Here is a 24,950-nt window from a genome sequence, read left to right on the forward strand (position 1 = left end):
GCATAAAGCGATCTTTTCAGGTATGAACGTAATGGTTATAGTTATTTTCAGTGATGTTGATTTGCGTTATTGCCACACTTCTCCCACGTCTCCGAGATTAATTTACAGCAATGTGGGCAGTTGGAGGTATCTATTTATGTAGACCAACAGATAATCCAAGACGTACTGAAGGGACATTTCAATAAAATCCCCTCTGTTTGAAATTGCTGTAGATATTTCTAAGTTGTACATACTTCGATATTCCATTCCGTTTTCTGGTAATGCTTTTGGCCTGCTTTTGTGTAAAAATGAACATTTGGTAATGTACAGTAATGTGCATATTAGGACTTTGTGAAATGAAATTGGTCGTTACATGACGTGATGAATATTAAGTTTTTATTGTGAGATTATTTGTGGTAGTGTAAATGTGTGGAAACTCAAAAGTTAAGTAATGGTGCACTTTTCCGAAAGTAATAATGCTGTGCTTCTTTAACCTTTTGCTACAGTCTGAATGATTATACATTGATCATTTGTACTTAATGCCGCATTCACAACTTTTTATTATTGAGTGGATATCCTAACATTTAACTTATTTGAATTTCTTGCGAATAGGCATACGTATTCTTCAATGTATAGATTTTTTTTTTATATTACCTTGTTCCAATGAACGTTCAATGGACATGGAGTGCAAGATTTTGTGAAGTGAGGGAGGAACGCATGTGACATAAGACAATTGGGGAAAATGTCAGAACACGGTAGAGGGACCGTGTTCTGGAGTTTATCCGACAATTGTGCTACCTGGTTTCTATATCTCATCTGAGTTTCTTTCCATCAGATAGGATAACTATAACCTCGTATTAATTTACTTCGGTTATTCAGTGTTAAAATCTGAATTTACTACATAGTAATAAAAACCATGCAACTAACTACAGGCTTTGAAAGATGTCAGAAAGTTCTTGAATACTTTTCATAGAATTTGGTTTTTAGAATTTTCACATTTATAAAAAACACTAGCCACCACAAAATGTGTTTTTGTGAAACAATCTAAGCCTATTTTGCCTAGTTCTCCTGGGAAGCACATATCATTTTTAGCCCAGGAATATGCGGTAGCTGGATTTGAATAAATCACGTTCAACTAATTATTGCAATTATTACGTTATTCATTATCAGACATCGGATTCTAGGGCAAATGCCTATTTTGTTTCTTTAGGAGAAAAGTAAAAATAATTATTAATATTTGTGTTTCATGGAAATTGAAAGGTATTCAAAGAGTTTTATAGTGCCCTAAAATGCCCTAAAACGGTTATTAGAGCCTAATTTATTAATATTCGCCTAAAAATGCCTAACTCACTGTAAAGTTTCGCATTTTACTCTTACTTTTTATAATTTATACATGCATTCACTGCGAAATTTAAGGCATTTAAAAAGTGGAAAGTTTGCTTCACACCGGCCATGAAACCATTGATAAAGGAAACAAAATGTTTTGAATCTCACGACACTCGCAATAGATTTCACCGAATTTAACATGTTTGGAGGCATAAATGCCGACAAAGAACCAACCTTAGTTTTGAAGCAGGCAACAATCACAACATGTGCTGCTACCGATTCAGAGATATACTATACTATAAAAATGACTGTTTTCGGTCTGAAACCGATTAGCTGTACTGCCCTTCAGAGTGTCATAAAATCACAATTTTTGGAGAAAGAGTGTTTTTGAAATATTTATGAAAAGTCGTAAAACTGCGAATTAGTAGGGTAAACCGTTACAAAATATTTAAAAGAATGGCCCTCCTAGTGTTAACACTACCAGGAAATGCAACAATAAGTGGAACTTTGTATTTTTGTCCAATTGAATCTCAATAACAACGGTACATTTGAATGCTCGTTAACAGTTGCTGTTTCCCTCACCTTATTTGTGTTGAGGAGTTTTGAGCGGTAGGACGTTTTCCTGTGAAGTTTAACGCGATAATGCCGAAAAATATAAGTGCAAAATCTACATTGATCCGGCAATGGCTAACAGAATATTCAGAATTCACTTATGATGGAAAAATAATATTCTGCAAGATTTGTAGCAAACAGGTATGTAACAATAGTTGAAATATATCAATTCTATTAATTTTAATGAGTAGGCCTATAATATTTATATATTGACTGAGCTATCCTGAGGTATAATTCTTTTTAAGACCACTACACTTTAACCTTTTAAATTCCGATAGTTAAAGTATTTGCAGGTCATTAAAATTTTGATTGTTCGAACCCACTAACTTTGTGATAGAAATACGGCAATACAACAATTAGGATTTTATTTTAATTCAGTTTACTTTACATTTTTAGATTTCGCAAGAAAAGAAGTGCCACCTAAAGCAGCATGTGCAAGGAGCGGGTCAAAAGGCTAAAGCTTAGCAGAAAAATCAACTGCAACAAACTTTACTAACACAGCCTACTTCATCCAATCTCAGCAGCAATTTCTATGCTGATTTAACCAGAGCGTTTGTTGCTGCTGGGCTATTCCATTTAGTCACGGACACACATCAGACACTTCATATTATAATTATTTAAATTCATTGGCTTTTTTCAGGTTCAAGATATGACAGAACAAAACATTACATATAGCAGTTTCTTTGAGTAAAATTTCATGATTTATAATCAAGTGTAAATTTAAAATATTTGGATTAATGTATCTGTCACGGACACACCTCACACAGTGTAAAATTCGGTTACTCTTGTGAGCAATGAAACTTTTCTGTGAATTTAATAACAATGTTTATTTATTCACAGTACTACCCTAAACAGCAATGAACAAGGCACTATTAGGTACTAGACATTAAACTGAAAATCGTCTGTGTACATTGTAATCGATTAATATTTATTGTCACGGACACACACAGAAATGTCACGGACACACACACTGTGTTTATAATGCTATTATACACTGTTTATTATATTGTTTAACATAAAGTGCTAATAATGAAGACTTATTACAATGTATATTACAAATGTTTATAAATATAAATATGTCATCTACAAATATGAGCATTTTAAGAACACAATAAATACAACAGAAATTCAAAATTACAATAATGCAAAAAAGTAGGTAGGCTGTAAGCCTACAATAGAGAAGCACACAAAAATGACTGCTAAGTTAAATTGGATTACATTTCAGTCTAATGTATGAAGAAAGTTAATTTAGATTCCATTAGCTTAGTCTGAAGTCACTTTTTCTATAATAAATGATTCCTAAAATGACAAATTAATTTAAGAATATAAATCAAATCCTAAAAGATTTTCATGAAATTGAACAAAGCCACCTCTCATTGTAAGATCAGGTTCATGAAGCTTAGCAACAATACATTCAAAAGAAACACAGTCTATGTCTTCATTTGCTGGCCAATGAAAGAGATTGTTCTTAGCATTATATCTTAAATATTTAATGCTAAAATCAGATTCCTGAACATCCATAATCTGGCCAACAAATTTTCTGCATGACTTTTTAAGTGGGTATGAGACAATAACCCAGTCTCCTGCTTTGAGAGATGATTTTTCAAGAGTTTCGGGAAGACAGACTTGTGTTGGTGAAGGACTGACTTGTTTTCTAAGCTCCACAAACGATGTTTCAGAGTCATTTGATGTTAGCCGGCACTTAATTTTGTATTTTCCGTCTGATTCAATACAGTGAAACTGACGAAGACTGGGTATTTGCTGAATGTTATTCCATTTTTCATCTAATGTAGGCTTAACTTCCTCAATTTTCTCTTGTGGAAAATGTATGATATTTGTGGTAGGCATTAGAAGAGTTGCTGCTTCTGCAAAGTCCTCAGCAGAGGATATATGTACTCGACCAGCACGTTCCTTGCACCATATCAAGTGTTTCAACATTCCCCCTATTCCATCGACAGCTCCCTTTCCATGGGAGCTGGCAAAGAAGTGCCATGTACATTTCACCTTCTCTTGTAGAGTCATATTACACAGAGTGTATTTTTGTTTGAAGTGCTGAGCAGCACCATCTGAAAATATGTGAATATTTTGTAGATCACTGTATTTAGACACAAGGGTATTTATGATTGTGTCATTGAAGCAGTGTGTAGCATACTTGTCATGGTTCAAATAGTCTGTAATGAAGGCAAATGATTCTTTTGAGGTAGGGGTCCAGACTACAGATGTGTAAATGGCCACTTGATCAGACCCCCAATGAGCTGATTGGACCTCATCTTGGTGCCTAATAGTATAATTTTCACTGAAGTCAACCTGCATCACTACTTCATGCTCTTTAATGTTATTTCTAATGGTGTTAAAGAAAGTAGATTGTTTATCTTTGATGTACAGATGCAAAATAAAATCTTGCAACATACTATGCATTTTCTCTATTGCTGTAATTACTGTGCCATGTGATACTACCTTCTGCACAGTGCCAGATTCAGTTTTTTCCCACTGAAACCAAGTGATCTCCTCATATATATCATCATCATTTTCTGTTACAAGTATTTCATCCCAGTGAGGTCTATTTTTGCATTTTTCACAATCACCCATTACACATTTCTTGTCAGAGATATCACACACAAGAAGTTGACAGAATTCACGAGGATTTTTTGGCACTGCCTTACAGGTTTCAGAAATTGTTTGTAACATTAACTGAAAGTTTGCATGACGTTGGCACACACAAACATTGGCTGGTGTTTGACTGTACAATAAGACATGCTCAGGTCTTAAGGAACAGAACTTGCTCAGACCAATTTTAATATCAGGATTTTCATTTTTAAAAATCTCGTAAGTTTCTGAGAGAGACACATAGAGGTTTCGTTTTTGCATCTTCTTTTTTCCTTCAGTGGTTCTAACCATAATTGTTTCTTTCATTCCTGGACATTGTCGAGATATGTCATCTCGTTCATAAAACTGATGAACATATAAAGTGGCATCAGCAGACAACCCACTGTTTCTATGTATTATTGATTTAGAGCTAACACCAAAATCATCTGCAAGTTTCCGGACAACAGCTAATTTTTTACGTGGGCTGTTAGGCAGGTTTCTTTGTATGCGCTTCACAGCTTTTCCCAGACTTTGTCGAGATTTATAAGCTGGTGAAGAACTAAATGTTGTAACTTGCATTGGTTGACTGTTCTTTCTCTGTTGTCTTAATGCTCGCATGCGTTCTTTGTTCTTTAGGCGAATTAAACGTTTCTTATCTTCTGATAGCATTTTTCTTGCTTGACGCTTTTTTTCGCTGTTCTTCTTTTTTTCTTCTTCTTTCTTTGCATCAGACATAGCTTCTCTGTATTTGCGTGTCCTTTCTTTAGACGACATGCTACAGTGAAAAAACATACATTTCAGAATCTGAGAAAGAATATATTATGTAACCACATGCATTACACTGACTGTTCATAACACCCATTTAAGTTCTGTTAATAGTATAGGTTATGTTTCAAGTATTAAGTGATTATGCTGTATTAGGCCCTGCTTAGTAGGGGAAGTTTTTAAGTTTCTACCTCTAAATATAGTTCGACAGGGGAGAAAAACAATTTCAAGCGTCACGGACACACATTTTTAATGCTATTATTCAAGATCAGATTTCTTCAACAAATGAGAGTTCTTTGTATTCTATAATGGAGCCTCGCCAAAGCCTGCTTTGTAGGGAAAATTGTAATTTCGTATATATAATTATAGCTTTACAGTTAAGAAATTTTTATTCCGGGATGTCACGGACACACATTTTTGTCAGTATTTCAGATCAGACTAATTCTGAAATGAAGAAAGGAAATTATATCATCAAACCTTTGCTAATTAGTAGTATATAAGGCATAGTTTAACTGTCAAGTATAATAATTGTACTTACTTGCTTCTGATATGATATATTTTCTTCTGAAATCAAGGAACTAAATGTGGTTCATGAAATTAACATTTCACGATCGTGGAAACAGGTCTACCAACTGCTGTATTTAAATTTTTAGAGAAAAAATAATGTGCAGGCAGAAGTATCCAGATGCCCCGAACCCTGTGAATTGTTTTTCGTTCAAAGATTGAACAATTCAAAATCACATCATCTGGTTGACATTTACATGGAATGTCCCTGCTAACATTCCCTGGAATGCAATTGAAAATCCGGTTTTAAGACAGTTTTTACAAAATACCCCATCTGAGTCGACCCTAAGAAAAAATTACTTAGACAGAATATAGGGGGCTACAATGAAACTTTAGCTTCCATTCGGGAGGATATAGGTGATTCTTACATATGGGTCTCTGTGGATGAAACCTCAGATCCTATGAATAGGTATATAGCAAATATGGTAGTAGGAAAACTTAGTCCTAATGGACCTTCGATTCCACACCTCGTATGTGTTAAGGAACTTTCGAAAGTGAATAGCCAAGCCATTGCTTATTTTGTAAATAAAGGCCTACAGTCTTTATACTCAGGTAATATAGACGATTCTAAAGTTCTGTTGTTTTGTACTGATGCTGCCTCATACATGGTTGCTGCAGCTCCACTTCTTAAAACATTTTATCCTAACCTCACGCATGTAACCTGTCTAGCACATGGCCTTCACAGGGTTTCTGAAACAATCCGGAATGAATTTCCTCTTGTCAATTCGTTTATTTCTAACACAAAAAAATGTTTTTGTAAAGCCCCATCCAGGATTTCAATATTCAGAGAGAACTTTCCAGATATCCCACTCCCACCTCAGCCGGTTGTTACACGATGGGGAACCTGGATTCAGTCAGTGGTGTATTATTCTAAGTATTTTAAAGAAGTGGTCACAGTTATTGATAAATTACCTGAAACTGATAGTGCAGCGTGTGTGAAAGCAGTGAAAGATTGTCTGAATGACTGACGAGTGAAAAACGATATTGCCTACATAACATCAAACTTTTCTTTCATACCTGCAAGCATTGAACAATTAGAACGTGAAAAACAATCTCTTTGTAGCCAAATAGCAATAGTAAAGGAAGCTCAAGTGAACATACATTCTGCTTTGGGCGAAACTGGGAAAAAAGTTAAAAATAAGTGGGACAACGTATTAAATAAGAATGTAGGATTTTCATTGTTGGAAAAAGTATCAAGAGTGATATCGGGGGAAAGTGTAAATGTTCCAGTAAGTATTGATGTTTCTATTGTACCTAATTTAAAATTTGCGCCTCTCACATCAGTTTCGGTTGAAAGAAGTTTTTCTGCTTTCAAAATGATTCTCAGTGACAAAAGGCAAAGGTTAACTGTGGAGAATTTAGAAAAAATTCTGGTGGTGTACTGTGCAGATAATTATAATAAAGTCTGAGCATGGAACTGAATTTCAATAACTTAAAATGAGTAATCTTGATATCAATAATCATTATTTCATTAGTTTCAATATATTAAATTTGTGCAGCTCTGTTTATAAATATAATATAGTATTCTTTTTTAATGTTTAAACATACTTTTTTGTGCGTATTTTAGTGCATAACTAAAAATTTCAGTGAAAGAAATAAGCATGATACCTTGATGTGCCTAAAATGCCTATTTTCATTAAAATAGAGCCTAATTTTACAAATTTTGAGCTTATTTTAGGCGCCTAAAACTGCAATTTTAGTGCCTAAAAATCCGATGTCTATTCATTATATAGGCCTACTGTATATGCAGAACATTTTGGCCTACCATTAATGAAAAAAAAAAAATATTGTAGATTAGGCATAAACAAATTTCCAAAGAAATCCAAGTTTTTTTTAGGATTTCTCAACACGTTTTGTATATTTAGCAACGATGTTAGTGTGACTAAAATGGTACCTACCGTAAACATGATAGTACTTACTTAGTGGCTTTTAAGAAACCCGGAGGTTCATTGCCGCCCTCACATAAGCCCGCCATTGGTCCCTATCCTTAGCAAAGATTAATCCAATCTCTATCATAATATCCCACCTCCCTCAAATCCATTTTAATATCTTCCCATCTACGTCTCGGCCTTCCTAAAGGTTTTTTTCCCTCCGGCCTCCCAACTAACACTCTGTATGCATTTCTGGATTCGCCCATACGTGAAAACATGATAATAGCAAATAATAATTAAAGATAATTTTGTATTTCTTTGCTTGATCACCGTAACCGTAAGTAAATTCCATTACCCTACAGAAAAGCCTAAACTTTGTGGATACATAAATTTGAATGCTAGTGCACCGAAATACTTTGTCTTTTTTCAGGAAATGATTAGGCCTCTAAGTTAAAATCTCTGGTAATAATAATAATTGTTTCTTTATAATTCAGCTGTAAAAATCAATTTTATCTGCGCCTGGTGTATTACATGCCCTTACCGATAAATTAATCAAGGAGAAGAGGGATTTTGAAGGGTCGATAGAAGAGAGTCAGTTCACAGAGGTAACTTTGTAGATTACTTTTTACGAAAGAACGAAATCCTCCAGTTACAATACCGGTATTTCGATGTAAAATAACTATTGAGACGTGTTCAGTATTTATTAAAAGTAATGAATTTAAATGACTACATAGCCTATTTTCATAAAGATCCAAACTTGGCGAATTAAAATTGCAAAATATTTTAGTTGCAATAATAAATAACTCGCAGAGAGTAAGCTTTAAGTATCTGAAATTCTTCTAAGCCCGTATTTAAGATTGTATCCAGTTTGAGTTTTTAGTTAACATAGGTCAGTAGTTTCACTGAAGGATTAAAGTTAGTTTCACTGAAGGATTAAAGTTATAATCAAGATGATTTCATTAGCAGTGTGCCATTCATTTTTTTTTCAAATTAATTATTTTACATTAATATAACAGAAGATCAAGTCAACTTGTATTTTGGACATTTAATTGCAGTTATAAATAGTAATTTATATCGTGCATTAAATATCCGTAAGGTTGTATTTTAGAGTAGGATAATAGTTTCCTCATCTGTTTAGGATGTATAAACATCGTTTAAAGGACTATGTACAATCACAGTTAAGTAGTGTTTGTGGATACGATTCTTTCAGGACTTGTACAAAAATACGTTTTTGCCAAACTTTCAGAACGACCTCGAGTTGTACTCAGCCTCTTACCAAATTGAATACCGGGTCTTTCACGGGGGTAAAAGGCGATCAAGCGTGGTGCCGACCACACCACCTCTTTCTAGTACCAAGGTCAAGAAAGCATGGAGCTCTACCTCCATGTTCCCCATGTGTCTTTTGTCATGTATAGGGGGTACCTGATTATTTACTGAAATCCTAATTTATGAGTTCAAGATAATTTGAATGACAGGATATCGAAATATTTCAAGTTGCATCTTATTCGAGAATTACATTAACATTGTCAAGAAATTCTTCGATATGTTTTTTTAAGGAATTTAAAGCTTCTAGCATAAAAATTATGCGGAGCATATTTTGTCAGTGATCGTATTGCCGGATTTTAATAAAATATATATTTTTTGTCGCCACTAATTGTAATGTTTCGCATTAATCAAGTTTGTTACGCAAATATTCTTAGTGAACCATTCAGCTTATGGCTGATCAGAGGAGCGGTCTCTGATTTGCGCCATATTCTTGTGAGATCTGTGACGAGAGAGCGACTGTAGTGAAAGTTTTCTCCGAGCACATCAAATTCCCTTGTTATTCTAGGTTAAAGGGATAATTACTTTTAGAGCTGCACTATTCATTAAGAAACGTGTTTGGAAGATAACGCAGTCATAGCAGTTCTGGCATTCCCGTCACAACACACGTGCTGATTGATATGAATGGTATGTGCTGCTTGTCCTTCGGGAGGTATCTCGGCGACCTTGCACTGATACTCAGCATGTTCATAAATAGTAATCCGACTCACGTGACATTCACAATGTCAGCTATACTGGAAACAGATTTAATAAACTAGTATAAGTATATACCTATGACAGTTTTTATAAATCTTTAAAGTGTAGGAAATGTGTTCTTCGAGTTAAAGAAAATGTAGGATAATAAAGTCATAATATCTGTATTTTTTTCCTATATTGTACGATTAAATAGATTTAATGTAATTTGGTAAATATATAATTCTGTTGGTGAACATCTCGACATCATCTTTTACCTTCTCGTATTGTGTATAAAGGGAAATTATTTTATTACTGCAGAAAATAATTTTGAGATGTTTCATAGAAGTACACATTTTCATCCCTGACAGTGATCTGCATTCGCTTAGATAGCGAAAGAAGGATGTACAATGTAGTAGTAGAAATAGAACATTTCATACCGATAGGTTTCATTAGCGAAATATCAAACGTAGACATAGCCTGCTTATTTCTTGGATCCGGAATTGATTTATTTTGTGGAAAAGTTACATTTGTTTTCAAATCTACATATTATAACGATTTGTGTTGAAACATTTTCACATATCGGTAGTATTCCTTGATGCTAATAAATAATTTTATGTGACAAGAGTAATGCGTGCATTTTTTATTTCTCTTTATAGTTCACCAATCCAAGATGTCGGATGTTTATTATTCTGACGAATATTAAGTATTTGACACTTAACCTTTACATTATTTTTCGAGGAAAGATAAACAAGCCCAAATGTGATTAGTAGGAAAATGAAACTTTCTCTAAACTTAATATCATGATGCATACGGAGGTCTGTACAAAGTATGGAACTGTGGAGTTATATTTGGACATCAAATTATTTAGACTTAATTCCTAGTGGTGTTATCAGCATTTTTAATTTGAGAAAGTGGCATTTGGTTGAGCAGAACTTATGAGCAATATTTTTCCTTATGGGCGGCGCTATTAGTATTGTTATGGGGATAGATATTATGGGTGCGATTTTGTGGTGATAGCTTTTCTCTGTTTCCGGTGTTTATAATATATTGATATCAGTGAATATTCTGTGGAATACTATTCATGCATATTTCGCATTTGGAAAAAATAGGCTACACGTTTTTTTCATGAAATAATAAAATAAGTTAATACGAATTTCTTTACTTAATCACAAAAAGGAAATATTAACTTACAATAATGTTACGTGTTTCGAAATTGACGATTTTGGGGTATATTTCATGAAAAAAAATAGTGCATATTTCATACTTCCCAAAGACGCGCTCTTTTTAAATGGCAGTAATAAAAGAACACACTTTTCTTTCATAAAGAAAAAAGAAATTACGGTATTACAATAATTTCACGTATTTAGAAATTTACTTTTAAACGCTTTAATTAGTCGAATATAACAGATGGTTTAATTATTCATACTCATAAGTAAAAAGGCTTAGAATAATTTCTGCTTATGAATGTGATAAGGAAATCATTCGGTCTGATAAAATGTCATAGCTAAGTAGAAAATTCCCTTTCACTATCAACGTTCGTTTGGCACTGAAATCCGCAAAAGTTGTAGAGACTTGGAAGTACAACTGTTGTAATCTTCAAGCATATGCCTGTTAGGACATTGCTAACTCAGTCACACTTCTATTTTCTTCTGAAGATACTTTTACGATGTTTTGAAGAGCTTAATAACTTCTTAAAAAGCCTGCTTTCCAAACACCACCTAGCAGAGGAATGTGTATGGTATTATAACTTTATCTAGGAGGCAGTTTTTCTAGTGTTGTTGACAAGTTCTGTTCTGGCTCTTAGTATAAACAATTTAGCTGCGGAGTTGTTTCCCAACAAATCTCTGCAAGTTTCTACTACCTATCTGACTCTGCTTCTGACTGTTGCCTTTGCTCAATAAGCCGGCAGCATACTGCATCGGACATTCTGTATCAGACAGGACGGTTTTGTTTCGGACCGTCCGATGTGAGGGTGATTACATGCATTCTCTTGATGCTGCAGAATATTGTATCGGACGAATATTGCGGGAAGAATGTCCGATGCAGCTAAGAATGTGTATAATCACCGTTACGTCGGACGGTCTGAGACAAAACCGTCCTGTCCGACACAATGTCCAATGCAAATATTCTGCTTGACTTACAGAGGTGCCAAGGATGTCAATAACTTTATTGTAATTTATCTTTTCGCGAGAATGCCGTGATAATTATGTTTTTTATTCGTAATTTCTTGGCAATGGAATGATTTCGCGGAAACTTTCAATTTCGCAAATACACTACTGTTTGTGAAAAATGCAACACCTACTATAGAAAGAATGGCCCGAACGACTCCAAACTCGGGAGATGTGTAGAACAGTGTACCACCAATAATTGGTTACGTTTCCAGAGAGATGACACACACATAGGCCTAACAGTGACGTCACTTGTGTCACCAGCAAGGTCAGTGGAAACGTGAAAGCTAGTGCAGGTATGCCTCGTCGACGTGGAAGATCGCAATGTCAGCACGTGAGTGAGTTCGAACGGGGCAGAATGGTTGGTCTACGAGAAGCAGATTTGTCATACCGTAGCATTTGGGCTCGTACGACAGTGATTTATGTGTGGAACCAGTGGATAGAAGAGGGTCGTACACAGAGACGAGCGGGTACTGGACCACGTAATGTGACCACAGCACGCGATGACCGCCATCTTGTTCGCATGGCCGTGACGGATCGTACGTACAGCTTCATCCACAGTGTTGAGTCGACGTTGGAGTACTGGAACGGGTTGGACCTTTCTGCGTCAACGGTTCATCGCCGTGTTTTGAAGGCTGGACTAAGTGGCTCGCATGCCGTTTCGTCGGCTTCCATTGTCCAGAAACCACCAACGCTTAGACTGCAATGGGCACGTGAACGCCGTCACTGGCGTGCTGAGTGGCAAAATGTAGTGTTTTCGGACTAGTCCCGCTTCAACTTGTCCTACAATGATGGCCGCATACGTGTTAGACCCTACCATGGTGAACGTAATCTGATAGCCTGCATTGTTGAGTGGCATAGCGGACAAACGCCTAGTGTGATGGTTTGGGGCGCCATTGGATACAATATGCGATCTCGCCTCCTACGTATTCAGGGCATTCTGAACAGCAACCACTACATTAGGGAAGTTTTAGAACCTGAGGTATTGCCACTCCTTCAGGCAACTCCACATGCCATATTTCAGCAGGACAATGCCCGGCCACAAGTGGCGAGGATTGTGCAAACCTTCGAAGAACGACAGGTATCACTGCTTCCCTGGCCTGCACGTTCGCCAGACATGTCGCTCATCAACATGTCTGGGATATGGTTGGTCGGCAACTTGTTCCCCATAGTCCTCCAGCACCCACTCTTGACACTTTGTGGACTCTCATACAAACTGGGTGGAGGGAGATTCCCCAGGAAAATATTATTGCCAATAGATAGTACAACACAACCTACCAAAATTATTAATATCTACAATATTATGGACATAGGGCTTATACCAATATTCACCGTAAAATATATACAGGGAGATTGTACTGTGGGATTCCACTCCATAGCTCGCTCGGCATTTGCCAGTAGCTTATCAGCATCTGCCTTGCATTTCATATGCGCTCCATTCCACAGCGTAATAACCTCCCGTTTTATATATATAAAAGCCCTATGCCCATAGTATTGCAGATATATTAATAATTTTGGTAGGTTGTGTTTTAGTATTTGTTGGCAATAAGTGTCTAAAATTTCAATTCATTGTGTGCAATAAGTGAATAGGGTATACATAATCACAGGCATGTAGTGAATTTAAAATTGTGTTTAAATTCAAAAGTATTTTAAGGGGAAAGATTTACTTTAGAGCAGCGGTTCCCAACCTTTTCCGACTCGCGAACCCCTTCCACAATGATCTGAGTTGGGTGAAGCATTGATTTTTAAATATACATACAGTAGACATACATAAAATTTAATTCCAAGCAAAAGGTTTAATAACCTTAAATTAACTTAATCCTTAATGGTTAAAACCAATAGTCACTCTAGTTATGGCTTAAAAGTTACACAACGTGTAGGCCTAGTTGCAATAATAAATACAAGTTTTGATTATAATTACTTACTTCTTCCTTGGAATTCAATGAGAAGGTTGCGCCTGCTTTCCATGGCACAGAGCATGTCTCAAATCACTTTCAGCACAAAGTCTGTTTCTGTATTTATTTTTTAAATAGGCATTTGAAGAAAACGACTTTTCGCACAAATGTGTGGATGAAAAGGGTAATAAAGCCGTTATGGCTTTATTCGCTAACACTGGGAACTCCTTTAAACTCAACCAAAAACCAATTAATGACAAAAGATTTATAACTTTTCTGTAACTGAAAATCAGTGGAAATTTCAAGAAGCTGCTCTTTTTCATCTATGCTTAATGTGGATTCTAAAATTGTTGACTCTTCGAAGGGATTGCGAATCCAATTATTGTTATTATTGGACATAGCAGGAAAATATTCTCTGAAGATTTCTCCAAGTCCCTTCAAATGTTCTTTAACCATATTCTTGACATTTTCGTCCAAAGAAAGATGATTTTTCCACCAGGAAGTCGTGAAGGTTATCAAAGCACTCAGTTTGATTGCTATTGAAACACGTTTCCCAAAAATTAAGTTTTTTAATTAATGATTCGATACGGTCTTGCACAAAATAAACGTTTATATTTGACCCCTGGAGAGATAAGTTTAAACTGTTAATTTTTTAGAAAATTTCTGCCAAATAAGCTAAAGTCTGAAGCCAGATTTCATCTTCCATGCACTTTGCTTGGTGAAAGACATGGCTGGTGAGAAAAACGTAAACTTCGTCTTTAAGCTCATACAGTCTGGAAATAATTCTACCTCGAGATAGCCACCTAACTTCAGTGTGAGACAATAAACACAAATGCTTCCCATTTCCTCACAAATCATTGCAAAGATGCGAGAATTTGTAGGGCGAGCCTTAATAAAATTATTTTCACTGCATCGTCCAGCACACATTTCAATCCATCGGACATGTGTTGAGAAACAAGAGCCTGTCTGTGAATGCAACAATGTGTCCAAGAAGCGTTCGGCGCTACTGATTTCACTTTGGCAACAAACCCACCATAACACCATGACATAGATTTCGTACTATCTGAACAAATGCCTACACAGCGAGTCCAGTCTATTGAATTTTCGCAAAAGTATTCGTCTGTTAACTTAAGTATATCTCTTCCCGTAGTTCTCTCTTTTAAGGGTTTGCAGAATAGTAGCTCCTTCTACAGATTCCCCATTAATATAACGGACGAAAAGTAACAAAATGGCTAAATTGGCAACATCAGTCGATTCGTCAAATTGAATCGCAAAAGAAGGACTGGCACGAACTCTTTCCAAAATTTCATTTTCGACATAGTTTGCCATGTCTTTAATCCGGCGGTTGATCGTATTGTCGAACAATGGTACCATATTGACTTTTTTGTGAAAGATTCTCCAAGCATGGACTGTACTACATCATTTATACATGGTCGCACTAAATCTTCATCTATTGAATGAGGTTTTGCAGTTTTAGCAATTCTGTAGCTAACGCGATAAGACGCTTCAAGAACATTCTCATTGTCACTGTTTGCAGCGGATACAAAAGCAGTTAAATCATTTTCCCACTCGTTAGCTTTTCGTGTAAAAAAATCAGAGTTTTTTACGTGGGTGGGATGTTTAGTTTCTAAATGGCGTTTAAGTAGAGAAGGTTTCAGACTACTCTTAGCAAGAATGTCACCACAAACAACACACTGTGGTCTTGGACAGTCCTTGTCACCTATATATGAAAATCCAAACCTGATGTAATTGTCATCATACTTTCTTTTCTTTACACACGGTTCACTTTTGTCGGATTGACACACATCACTAGAAGCTGAATGACCTGTTGACACAACACTAACTTGCGATTTTGTTAAACCCTGTTTCCCTTTCAAAATTCTACTTTTGAACCAGTTATCCATTTTAATGTGAACGGAAACGATTCTGATACACTACTGACAACTTACTGCATTTGCCACAAGGAAAGAAGAAGTAGGCTATTGTTGAAAATACAAAATTAAATATAAGTTTGTTGAAATTCCATATTAACATCTAAAATCAAAGGCCTGACCGCCATGTAACCGTTCCTTAGTCGGGTCGCGGTACTGTTAGTATTGTTAGAACACAAAGAAGCTGGCAGACTAAATTTCCATTGTAGCGAAATCAAAAGCATTCCGAACGTTGTTACATAACTGTAAATCAGGCATTCGCGGCAAATATTAATTTATTGTGGAAATAATGTGATAAATTCCCGATGTTACACATACCCTATGTAACAAGGGGCATTATAGGGTTAATTTAATTTTAAAATAATAATAATAGTAATTTATTATTATTATGACAATGCCGCAGAAATGAAGGAAACAATAATAGGCCTAACCTCGAAACCCGCCATTACGGAAAAGTTTTGGCGAACCCCTTGAAATATTTTGCGAATTCCCTGGGGGTTCGCGAACCACAGGTTGGGAAACGATAATCTAGAGTAATTATTCTTTTTTTATTTTAAAGCTTAACGTGCATACACACATCACTAAAAATGAAAGACTCTGATAAGTACAATTGTATTTATGACTACCTGAAGATAGGCTATTTTTACCATTATTTTGCATGCGATTAACAAGGAACTTTCCTTAAGAGACTAGTCAGTCTTCCGTAGCGATAAAAGAGGAATTCCGATCTTGATTTGAGTTCGAACCGCTTGTATATTTTCCCCAGTAATGAAAAAAAATATGTATTTCTTAACACCTTATAAACGCAGTATAACGTTTGTTTGTAGAAAATAAAATGATACAGAAATAAATTAAAATAAAAAAAGGAGAAAGAAAGACATGCGCTGACAACTTGCGATTTTATATATACCTGTCAAACATGTACAGTTTCTTCAATATAGGAATTAAAAAGAGACGGTGACTGAGAACATGATTGAGGCGTACTTTGTTACCGTCTCTTTTTTTTAATTCAAATACTGACGAATTGTGCGTGCTTAACAAAATGGAATGATGAAAGCGCATTTTAATATCCAAGTTAGTAATGGTTGATACAGTTTAATTTTATGCACATGAAAGTATTTACCGAACTCAGAAAATGAACGACAGTCAACTGTTTTTAAGCTAAATGAAAATATAATATAGTATCAAATTAACCTGTCTATACCTGAAACAAAGGAATAACTTTCAGATGAGCTGCTCTAATTAGAATGAATGAGGTTCATGTTTTGGAACAAATGAATTATTGTAACTTAACATAATTATTTATGCACAAAATGTAGATAAATATACCCGTTGTTACATTGAGATTGAGTGCTTTTCTCGTCCGGTTGTTAGGAACTCTTTACATCAACTCGACAGACGTGAGTTATGTTCGTTCAGTTGCCTCGTAATCCTATCACAGAATTACATGGTCTTGTGGTCTCACAAGGGAAGGTCGCGACCTGGAAACGCGATATTGTAATGAAGCCCGTGCCAAGTTGTAGAATTAGAAGGGTAGATTCCAACACACTTAGTATAGACATGGATTATTAGTCAGTAAAATATAGGTAACAATGATAATGATAGTAGTACTAATAATAATAATAATAATAATAATAATAATAATAATGTTACTTTGGCAGGAAATATATGCGTAAGCGTTCCTCATTATGAAAATAGATTCGTATCTGTTGGTGTCTTCATAATTTTTTATTCTCGGACTTTTTTTTACGAGTCTTGTTTTTTTACTTGGTTATTTAACGACACTGTATCAACTACTGGGCTCTTAGCATCGATGGAATTGGTGATAGCGAGATGGCATTTGACGAGGCCGAGGATTCGCCATAGATTATCTGGCATTCGTCTTACAGTTGGGGAAAACTTCGTAAAAACCCAACCAGATAATCAGACCAAGCGGGAATCGAGCCCACGCTCGAGCGCAACTGGGGATCAGCAGGCAAACGCGCTACCGCCTGAGCTACGCCGGTGGCTACGAGTCTTGTTAAAACATGTCTCCCAGAATAAACGTATTCAGAAGACACCTACAAAAGTAATAGGTAGATCATCCGGAAATCAACCTCTGATAAGCTAATAAACGAAACCAAGAAAGAAGGGGGAAAAGTGTTATATATGTAGAAATAATTTTTACACATCTACACTACTTTTACCCGTCAAGCCATTTCATCGAATGCTGTTGCGGCATTGAGCAAGTAAACATGGGCACTACTATCGAAATTTCTGTAAACTGTTAAGTTCTCGCTGTTATTTATTTATTTATTTTGCAAATTGAAGCATATGGTGTGACAGAAAATCATAAGGTATATGGACAGAACTTCATGAGTGTTTGGTGAAGGGTGAGGGAGAGAATGATGCCGAAAGTTTCGAGAAGGACGAACTGAGTGCTTGAAGGCTGTCTGTTGTGACCGATGATCTTGCTGGAATAGGCGACAGAGTGGTTCGCGAGCGCCGTCGCGTCGGTGTGCAGTATCTGTCTGAGCTTGCGAATTTTCTCAAATTTACGGATGGTTCCCCATGAAATTGCCATAGCAACACGCGACCGCACAAAGCAGTACGTAGCACATAATGACTCCTTGATAATTCCAATGTGAGTTGTTCGATTTTCTACCCTACAGTCCGGACATTGCACCAAGCGATGGTTGAACTCCCAAGCGTGCTGCTGTGTATGTGCGTTTTTCAAGGACAGTAAATTTCCAGGAGAAGCATCTGTGACATTTGAGGAAATTCGCAAGAAAGCTCAGACACTGTGAACCGTCGAACTACTTTGCTGTTTCAACAAGACCGTCAATCACCACAGACGACCTTCTTTGATCACCTTCATAGTGTTCGTCCATATCGAAATTTCCGGCACCATTTCCTCGGACACCTTTACCCAACACTAATGGAAGTTTTGCTCATACACCTTATACATCAATCATGTCCTGTCAATGTCTGCACACCATGAGCATGTTGCCGCCATATAAACAGTTCAGCTCGCGGGCACCGATACTCTTCCCCTCTAATCCATAAGAGGACTGGCAGGGCTGAATAAGTACACTGGTACTGCAGTAGGAAACATATTGCTTGCTTCAAGCGTAAAACGTACGCGAAATATAATGAAAATTGGTTATTTAAGTTCTGAAGCCGCAATCACCATGGAGAGGCCTAATATATAATATGTAAGAACATAATATTGTAAAAAAAAATGTACAGGGGACATTACGATAATCATTCACATGAATACAATAACGTCATGGTATACGACAGGAAAAACATGACTAATTCATTATCAAAAACATTTGAAACTTTATGTAATCCAGAATTTAAATTGATACAATATTGAAAATCTAACTAGAAGTTGTAACGCTGTGTTCTTAATAATTTTTAAGGTTTCACTCTGGTTTTTTTTTAATTTCATCCTGTTTTTTTTTATTTCCTCTCGTTTCCCGAACACTCGTAAGTTTGAAGCAGAACTTATAGGTACGAACGGTTTTACTAGAAACCAGTCTCAACAAAACTAGGCGAAGATCATGTTCTCACTTAAAGAGTCCATTATGAGTATGATTTCTAGCAAGACTGTTCAACCTAACATTGGAATAATTACTTCCGGAAAAGTTACAAAAAATTACAAGCTTGAAACTTTCACGAATCAGGACAAAGAATTAAGATCTAATTATACCTCGATGCTCGCCTGTGTAAAAACAAAAGAAATTTGTATTATCTTAGCTTATTTTTAAATTCGTCAATATATAACAATTTTTTACAGGGTGTCAGGGTATTATATATACAGGGTGGAAGTGAAATAACCATGCACGAACATTTCATAGGTAATGTTCAAAATGACCCCCATTCGCTTCTACACATATTTGACACCTCCTCAACCAATTTTGACGCGTCCTTGCGAGGATCCTTGGATCGTTTCTAATGTCCCTAGCAACTGTTCTTTAAATGACGTTCTAAGTATAGTCCAATGCATGTCCCAACCTCTCGAGCAATATCGCATGCTGCGTCCAGGGTTTTCTTCCACCAAATTTAAGATATTCTCCTCTTTGTCGGTTATTTCGTTGCGACGTTGCCGTCCACGGTTACGATAATCTGGAACAATACTGCCAGTATCACGTACCTGCTGTCAGACTGCGATAAATGTCTCTGGACTTGGAATATTCCTCTTAGGATATCGCTTTCCATAAAGCACTTGAGCTGCACGGGAACTGCATCGTGCTTCGCCGTTTAATATCATATCAAGATATTCGCTGTTTGAAAATCGCGGCATTAGCTGATACACACAAGCACTAAACAACAACTCACCGGCTCTCCAAAGTAGGAACTGATAAAACAAGGAAACGAATTCAGATTTGTCTGCTGAGTGAACAACCCCTACTAACCACTCCCTCAGGGTTGCAACCTCCTCGAATTTTAAAATGTTTAAATTATCCTTACGTTTACATTAAATTTACTTGAAAACCGTCCACTCTATTGAAATACGCCAAAGGGAAAAATAATTCTTTATTAGATTCTCTATCAACATAGATTTTTTTCTGCGAAAAATATAAACTTTACACCAAATATGATGATTCTAGACGGTATATGCAAGATGAACATGAACTATTCATCCTGATAATTTGCCTGGTTATTTTACGTCTACTCTGTATATTGTGTATGTACAGGGTGGAAGTGAAATAGCCTTGCAGATTTCCAGAGCGAATAGCTCATGTTGTATGTAACACAAAATTATATATTATATATTAACAAAACTGCAGTACTGTAATTATGTTTAGGAAATAGTGTTGTCACTTCAGACCAATATACCGTAGTTTTGTTAATTCGGCCACAGAAGACGGTGATATTATGTTAGACATACAGAGAATGAAATTCATGACCGTAAAAAATGCTGCTTGAAAGCAACATCATGTAAGTAGCAAAATTTGATTTGTTATATTGAATTATTTCAATGTTACAATTGTTTATTTGTTAAAATGTGTACATGATAACGTTATGCAATTTATGTTCTTTTGTTTTGTGTTTTTGGAAAATATAATTTCAATTAATGCTCCGCCATAAATGTTGTAACTAAAACCTTGTGCATCCCTCGTGTTTATCGTACGGCTCGTCCCCCCCCCCCCCATACGTTACCTCCACTTTGTTTACGTTTTCACTGTGCCTAAACGAGACGCTCTACTGTATCAGTCTTGATTTCATTCCTAATTCATGTAAAAATGTTTTCACTTTTTTTGTGATCTCACATGATATATCCATCTGTTCAGCGTATGAACTTAATCTCACTAGCCGTATTTTTGCTTTCTTCACTTTTCCATAAAATCCGGGCTTATTTTCCGTAATTAAAGACATATCCTGCTGAGGTCTTGTATAGACGAATGTGGGTATGTCATTGGACTGGAGAAGGTTTTATTACAGTACTAGCCGTACCCGTGCGCTCCGCTGTACCTGTTAGAAATAAATATAAAGTAATTACATAATTAAAATAGGACATTTGATCCAGGGAACATTCGTGTTTGATAGAAGGATAAATCGTTTAATATGTTACTCAATTTAAATTGCATCCAAATAATTAAAATGCGATCATTTTGGTCCAGAGACACTCATTTGGTGCAATGACAATTCCTGTAACATGTTTCTTAATTTTTATTACATGCAACCATAGTTTAATGAAGATTGACACCATTTAGATTTAATGTGTATATTTTATTTTACTTGTTATAGGTTTCCATTGAATTATGGTAATAACTTAATTTTAACCCTTGTTTTCTACGTATTCAGTAAATTGCGCTTGGCCCACTATGGTTCTGAACCCTTCAAATAACTTAAATTATATTATATAATATTACATATTATATTATATTATATTATATTATATTATATCAGAAGTTACTGTAATAACATTATAGCATTATGTCCATCTAAAGAAACTACACTTTCCAATGGTGAAATAATAATTAATTATACAAATCGGTTAATTTAGCTTCCGATATTACTTCATACAAACACAGAAATATTATCTGTAGGCTATCTTTCATAGCTTTCGATTGTTGCTGTCCAAGGCCCTTATAGACGAAGTCATTTGTTTTTTAATTCATTACACGGCCTTAGATGGCAGTTATTTTAATTTTAAAACTCATTTATCTCATTAAATATCAGTCCTATCAAAATTTTTCAAGGAATAAAACTTATCGCAAATGATTTTTAAAGAAACTTTTGTTATGTAACATTTTCACAAAAATCAATAATAAGCGAGATATTTCGATTTATTTAATTCAGGCCCCCTTATAACCCCCCTTTTAAATGTATTTTGAATGCCATATAGCCTAAAATCTAAGTTTTTATTTTAGTAGGTTATTTTACGACGCTTTATCAACAGCTGAGGTTATTTAGCGTCTGAATGAGATGAAGGTGATAATGCCGGTGAAATGAGTCCGGGGTCCAGCACCGAAAGTTACTCAGCATTTGCTCATATTGGGTTGAGGGAAAACCCCGGAAAAAACCTCAACCAGGTAACTTGCCCCGACCGGGAATCGAACCCGGGCCACCTGGTTTCGCGGCCAGACGCGCTGACCGTTACTCCACAGGTGTGGACAAAAATCTAAGTTACAACGAACTTAATTTATATTCCAATTTTCATCGAAATCCGTTCAGCTATTATCGCGTGAAAAGGTAACAAACATACAGACAGACAGACAAACAGACATACATACAAACAAAGATTTCAAAAGAGCGATTTTCGGTTTCAGGGTGGTTAATTATATATGTTAGGACCAATTATTTTTGGAAAATCGAAAATTACCAGAAAAATTTCGGCTACAGATTTATTATTAGTATAGATTTATGATGCCCATGCATTTATTTATTTTTATGAAATATCTACATATTACCGCCAAGAATGACAAATTTGAAACCAGTAGGGGTCCACACCTGTGGAGTAACGGCTAGCGCGTCTGGCCGCGAAACCAGGTGGCCCGGGTTCGATTCCTAGTCTGGGCAAGTTATCTGGTTGAGGTTTTTTCCGGGGTTTTCCCTCAACCCAATACGAGCAAATGCTGGGTAACTTTCGGTGCTGAACCCCGGACTCATTTCACCGGCATTATCACCATCATCTCATTCAGACGCTAAATAATCTAAGATGTTGATAAAGCGTCGTAAAAGAATCTACTAAAAAAAAAAAAAAAGAAACCAGTAGGTTATATTTACTCATTTACTATTCCTAAAACTTCTCTAATAGACAAATTATTAGTCTATTACTGTTACTACAACAACTATTGTACTACTACTACTACTGCTACTGTTCTACAGCACTATTTCATTAAACTTGTCATAGTTAGGTTTTCTATCCAAGCATTTCCAGCTTTTATTCTATAAACTGACCTAGCCAAGTGGTTAATGTCACACATATACAGTAAGTGTAAGATGGTGTCCAATGTTCATATCTGCCTACTTGCTTTTTGTAATAATTTAATTGTCTTTTACTGTTGAATGATTTTTATATTATTTGTACTTGAATTGAAGAGTGTGATCCCAAAACGCATTCAGTCCATTTTTAAGAAAGTACTGGACTAGTTTTTGTATCCATTATTATATGGATTGAGCGATTTTTCAAGTAACATCCACAATAACACAACCTTTTAGACAAGGTTTGCTATTGTTTTTGGAAGAAAACGTGCTTAAAATATGATAGATGGCTCAAACATATTCATTCATTCATAGTTTTCTGCCGTTCTCTTAGTCTCCGCATATGATCTATATAACTTAATATCGTCTATAATCTGATATCTTCTTCTGCCCTGAACTCATTCCGCTCACCATTCCTTCCAGTGCATCCTTCAGAAGGCAGTTTCGTCTCAACCAGTGACCCAGCCATTTCCTTTTCCTCTTCCTGATCAGTTTCAGCATCATTCTTTCTTCACCCTTTCTTTTCAATACAGCTTCGTTTCTTATTCTGTCTGTTCATTTCACACATCCCCTCCTTTTCCATATCCACATTTCAAATGCTTCTAGTCGCTTCTCTTCACTTCGTCGTAATATCCATGTTTCCGCCCCCATACAATGCCACATTCCATACAGAGCACTTCACACTAGTCTCCTTAGTTCTTTTTCCAGAGGTCCGCAGAAGATGCTCCTTTTTCTATTAAAAGCTTCCTTTGCCATTCCTATTCTCCTTTTAACTTCTTGGCAGCAACTCATGTTACTGCTTATACAATGAGGTTAGTTGGGGACGCTCGGATTTTCGTTCAGAGCCGGTCCGGCTATCAACATATTGGTTACCGCGTGGAACATGCGCGTGTCTCCGGTACTTTTAGGCCTACAATCCTATTGTTACAAAAGTTCTTCAGCACTGATAGAATTTATTGTATCTCTTATATTCTGTTTAAGTTCGTTTATGGAGTGTGGGTTTCTTGCATTCTGTAGGGCCTTAATTTAAGTAATTTTGTCGGTACACGAACAGAAATTTTACTTAATCCAGTTTCCTGCGCTAAACTTCTGAGGGATTTTTTGAGGGGTATGTTGCAATCTTTCACCTATATCGTCTAATTTCTCTTCCGACAGAACAAGGGGGTTTCCTTTCGGTCTTTCATCGTTTACCGAACCTGTCCGCATGAACTTATAAAGTGTTCTTATTTTACTGGCAGTTGGAACAGGTCTCTCTGGAAACTTTTCCCAAAATTTGCGTCTTGTCGCTGCACAAGATTTTCGTTTCCGTGTATAATATGAATAGATGATAGATAATACGTTCACGTAATGAATAAGTCATTAGAACAGTAGCCTACAGGGAGCACTTTAAACTTAACTTAAACTTTTAAGATTACAACTTTCACCGCCAACTTCTCACAACACAGTACAACTAAAGCGAAACTGCAGTGCCACTCATTGTTTGCGCGCGCCGAGAATGCGGACGCACTATTCCCGGTGATCGTGCCATCTCTTGGCGGGGAAGACTCCTGCAAAACCCGAGCGTCCCCAACAAACCTCACTGTATATGCTTGAATCATAAAAATAGCAAAATGGACTGAGCGAGTTTTGGGCTCACACTCTTCAATTTATCGTATGTGTAAAACATATGTATCACATAGACCGTGAAGTCTTGGTTTAGTAAAGATACACTAGAATGCGTTTGACATACTATGCCATTTAATGAAAGAATTAGTGACTGAATAGCGAATATTAATTAAATAAAAGATAACAAATAGAAGTTTGGATATTCGAACTAGATATTTATTCATACTAATACGT

The 24,950-nt window shown here is 36.1% G+C and overlaps 2 protein-coding genes across 3 annotated transcripts in view; one reads left to right on the top strand and one right to left on the bottom strand.

Annotated features, from left to right (window-relative positions):
* Positions 1–24,950, top strand: part of LOC138701490 (ubiquitin carboxyl-terminal hydrolase 2-like) — a 181,156-nt gene that overhangs the window by 641 nt on the left and 155,565 nt on the right. The window lies entirely within an intron of this gene.
* On the bottom strand, positions 2,487–6,036 carry LOC138701491 (uncharacterized). The gene is made up of 2 exons (XM_069828409.1): positions 5,807–6,036; positions 2,487–5,278 (listed from the first exon to the last, which is right to left on the bottom strand). Exon 2 carries the CDS (start codon positions 5,275–5,277, stop codon positions 3,235–3,237), a length of 2,043 nt encoding a protein of 680 aa, XP_069684510.1. The 5' UTR covers position 5,278; positions 5,807–6,036; the 3' UTR covers positions 2,487–3,234.

The sequence above is a fragment of the Periplaneta americana genome, chromosome 6 (assembly GCF_040183065.1).
Source record: "Periplaneta americana isolate PAMFEO1 chromosome 6, P.americana_PAMFEO1_priV1, whole genome shotgun sequence".
NCBI lineage: Eukaryota > Metazoa > Arthropoda > Insecta > Blattodea > Blattidae > Periplaneta > Periplaneta americana.

Bases quoted from the DNA above. Each gene is read 5' to 3' on its own strand.
- LOC138701491 (XM_069828409.1), bottom strand. From the start codon at position 5,277: ATGTCGTCTAAAGAAAGGACACGCAAATACAGAGAAGCTATGTCTGAT.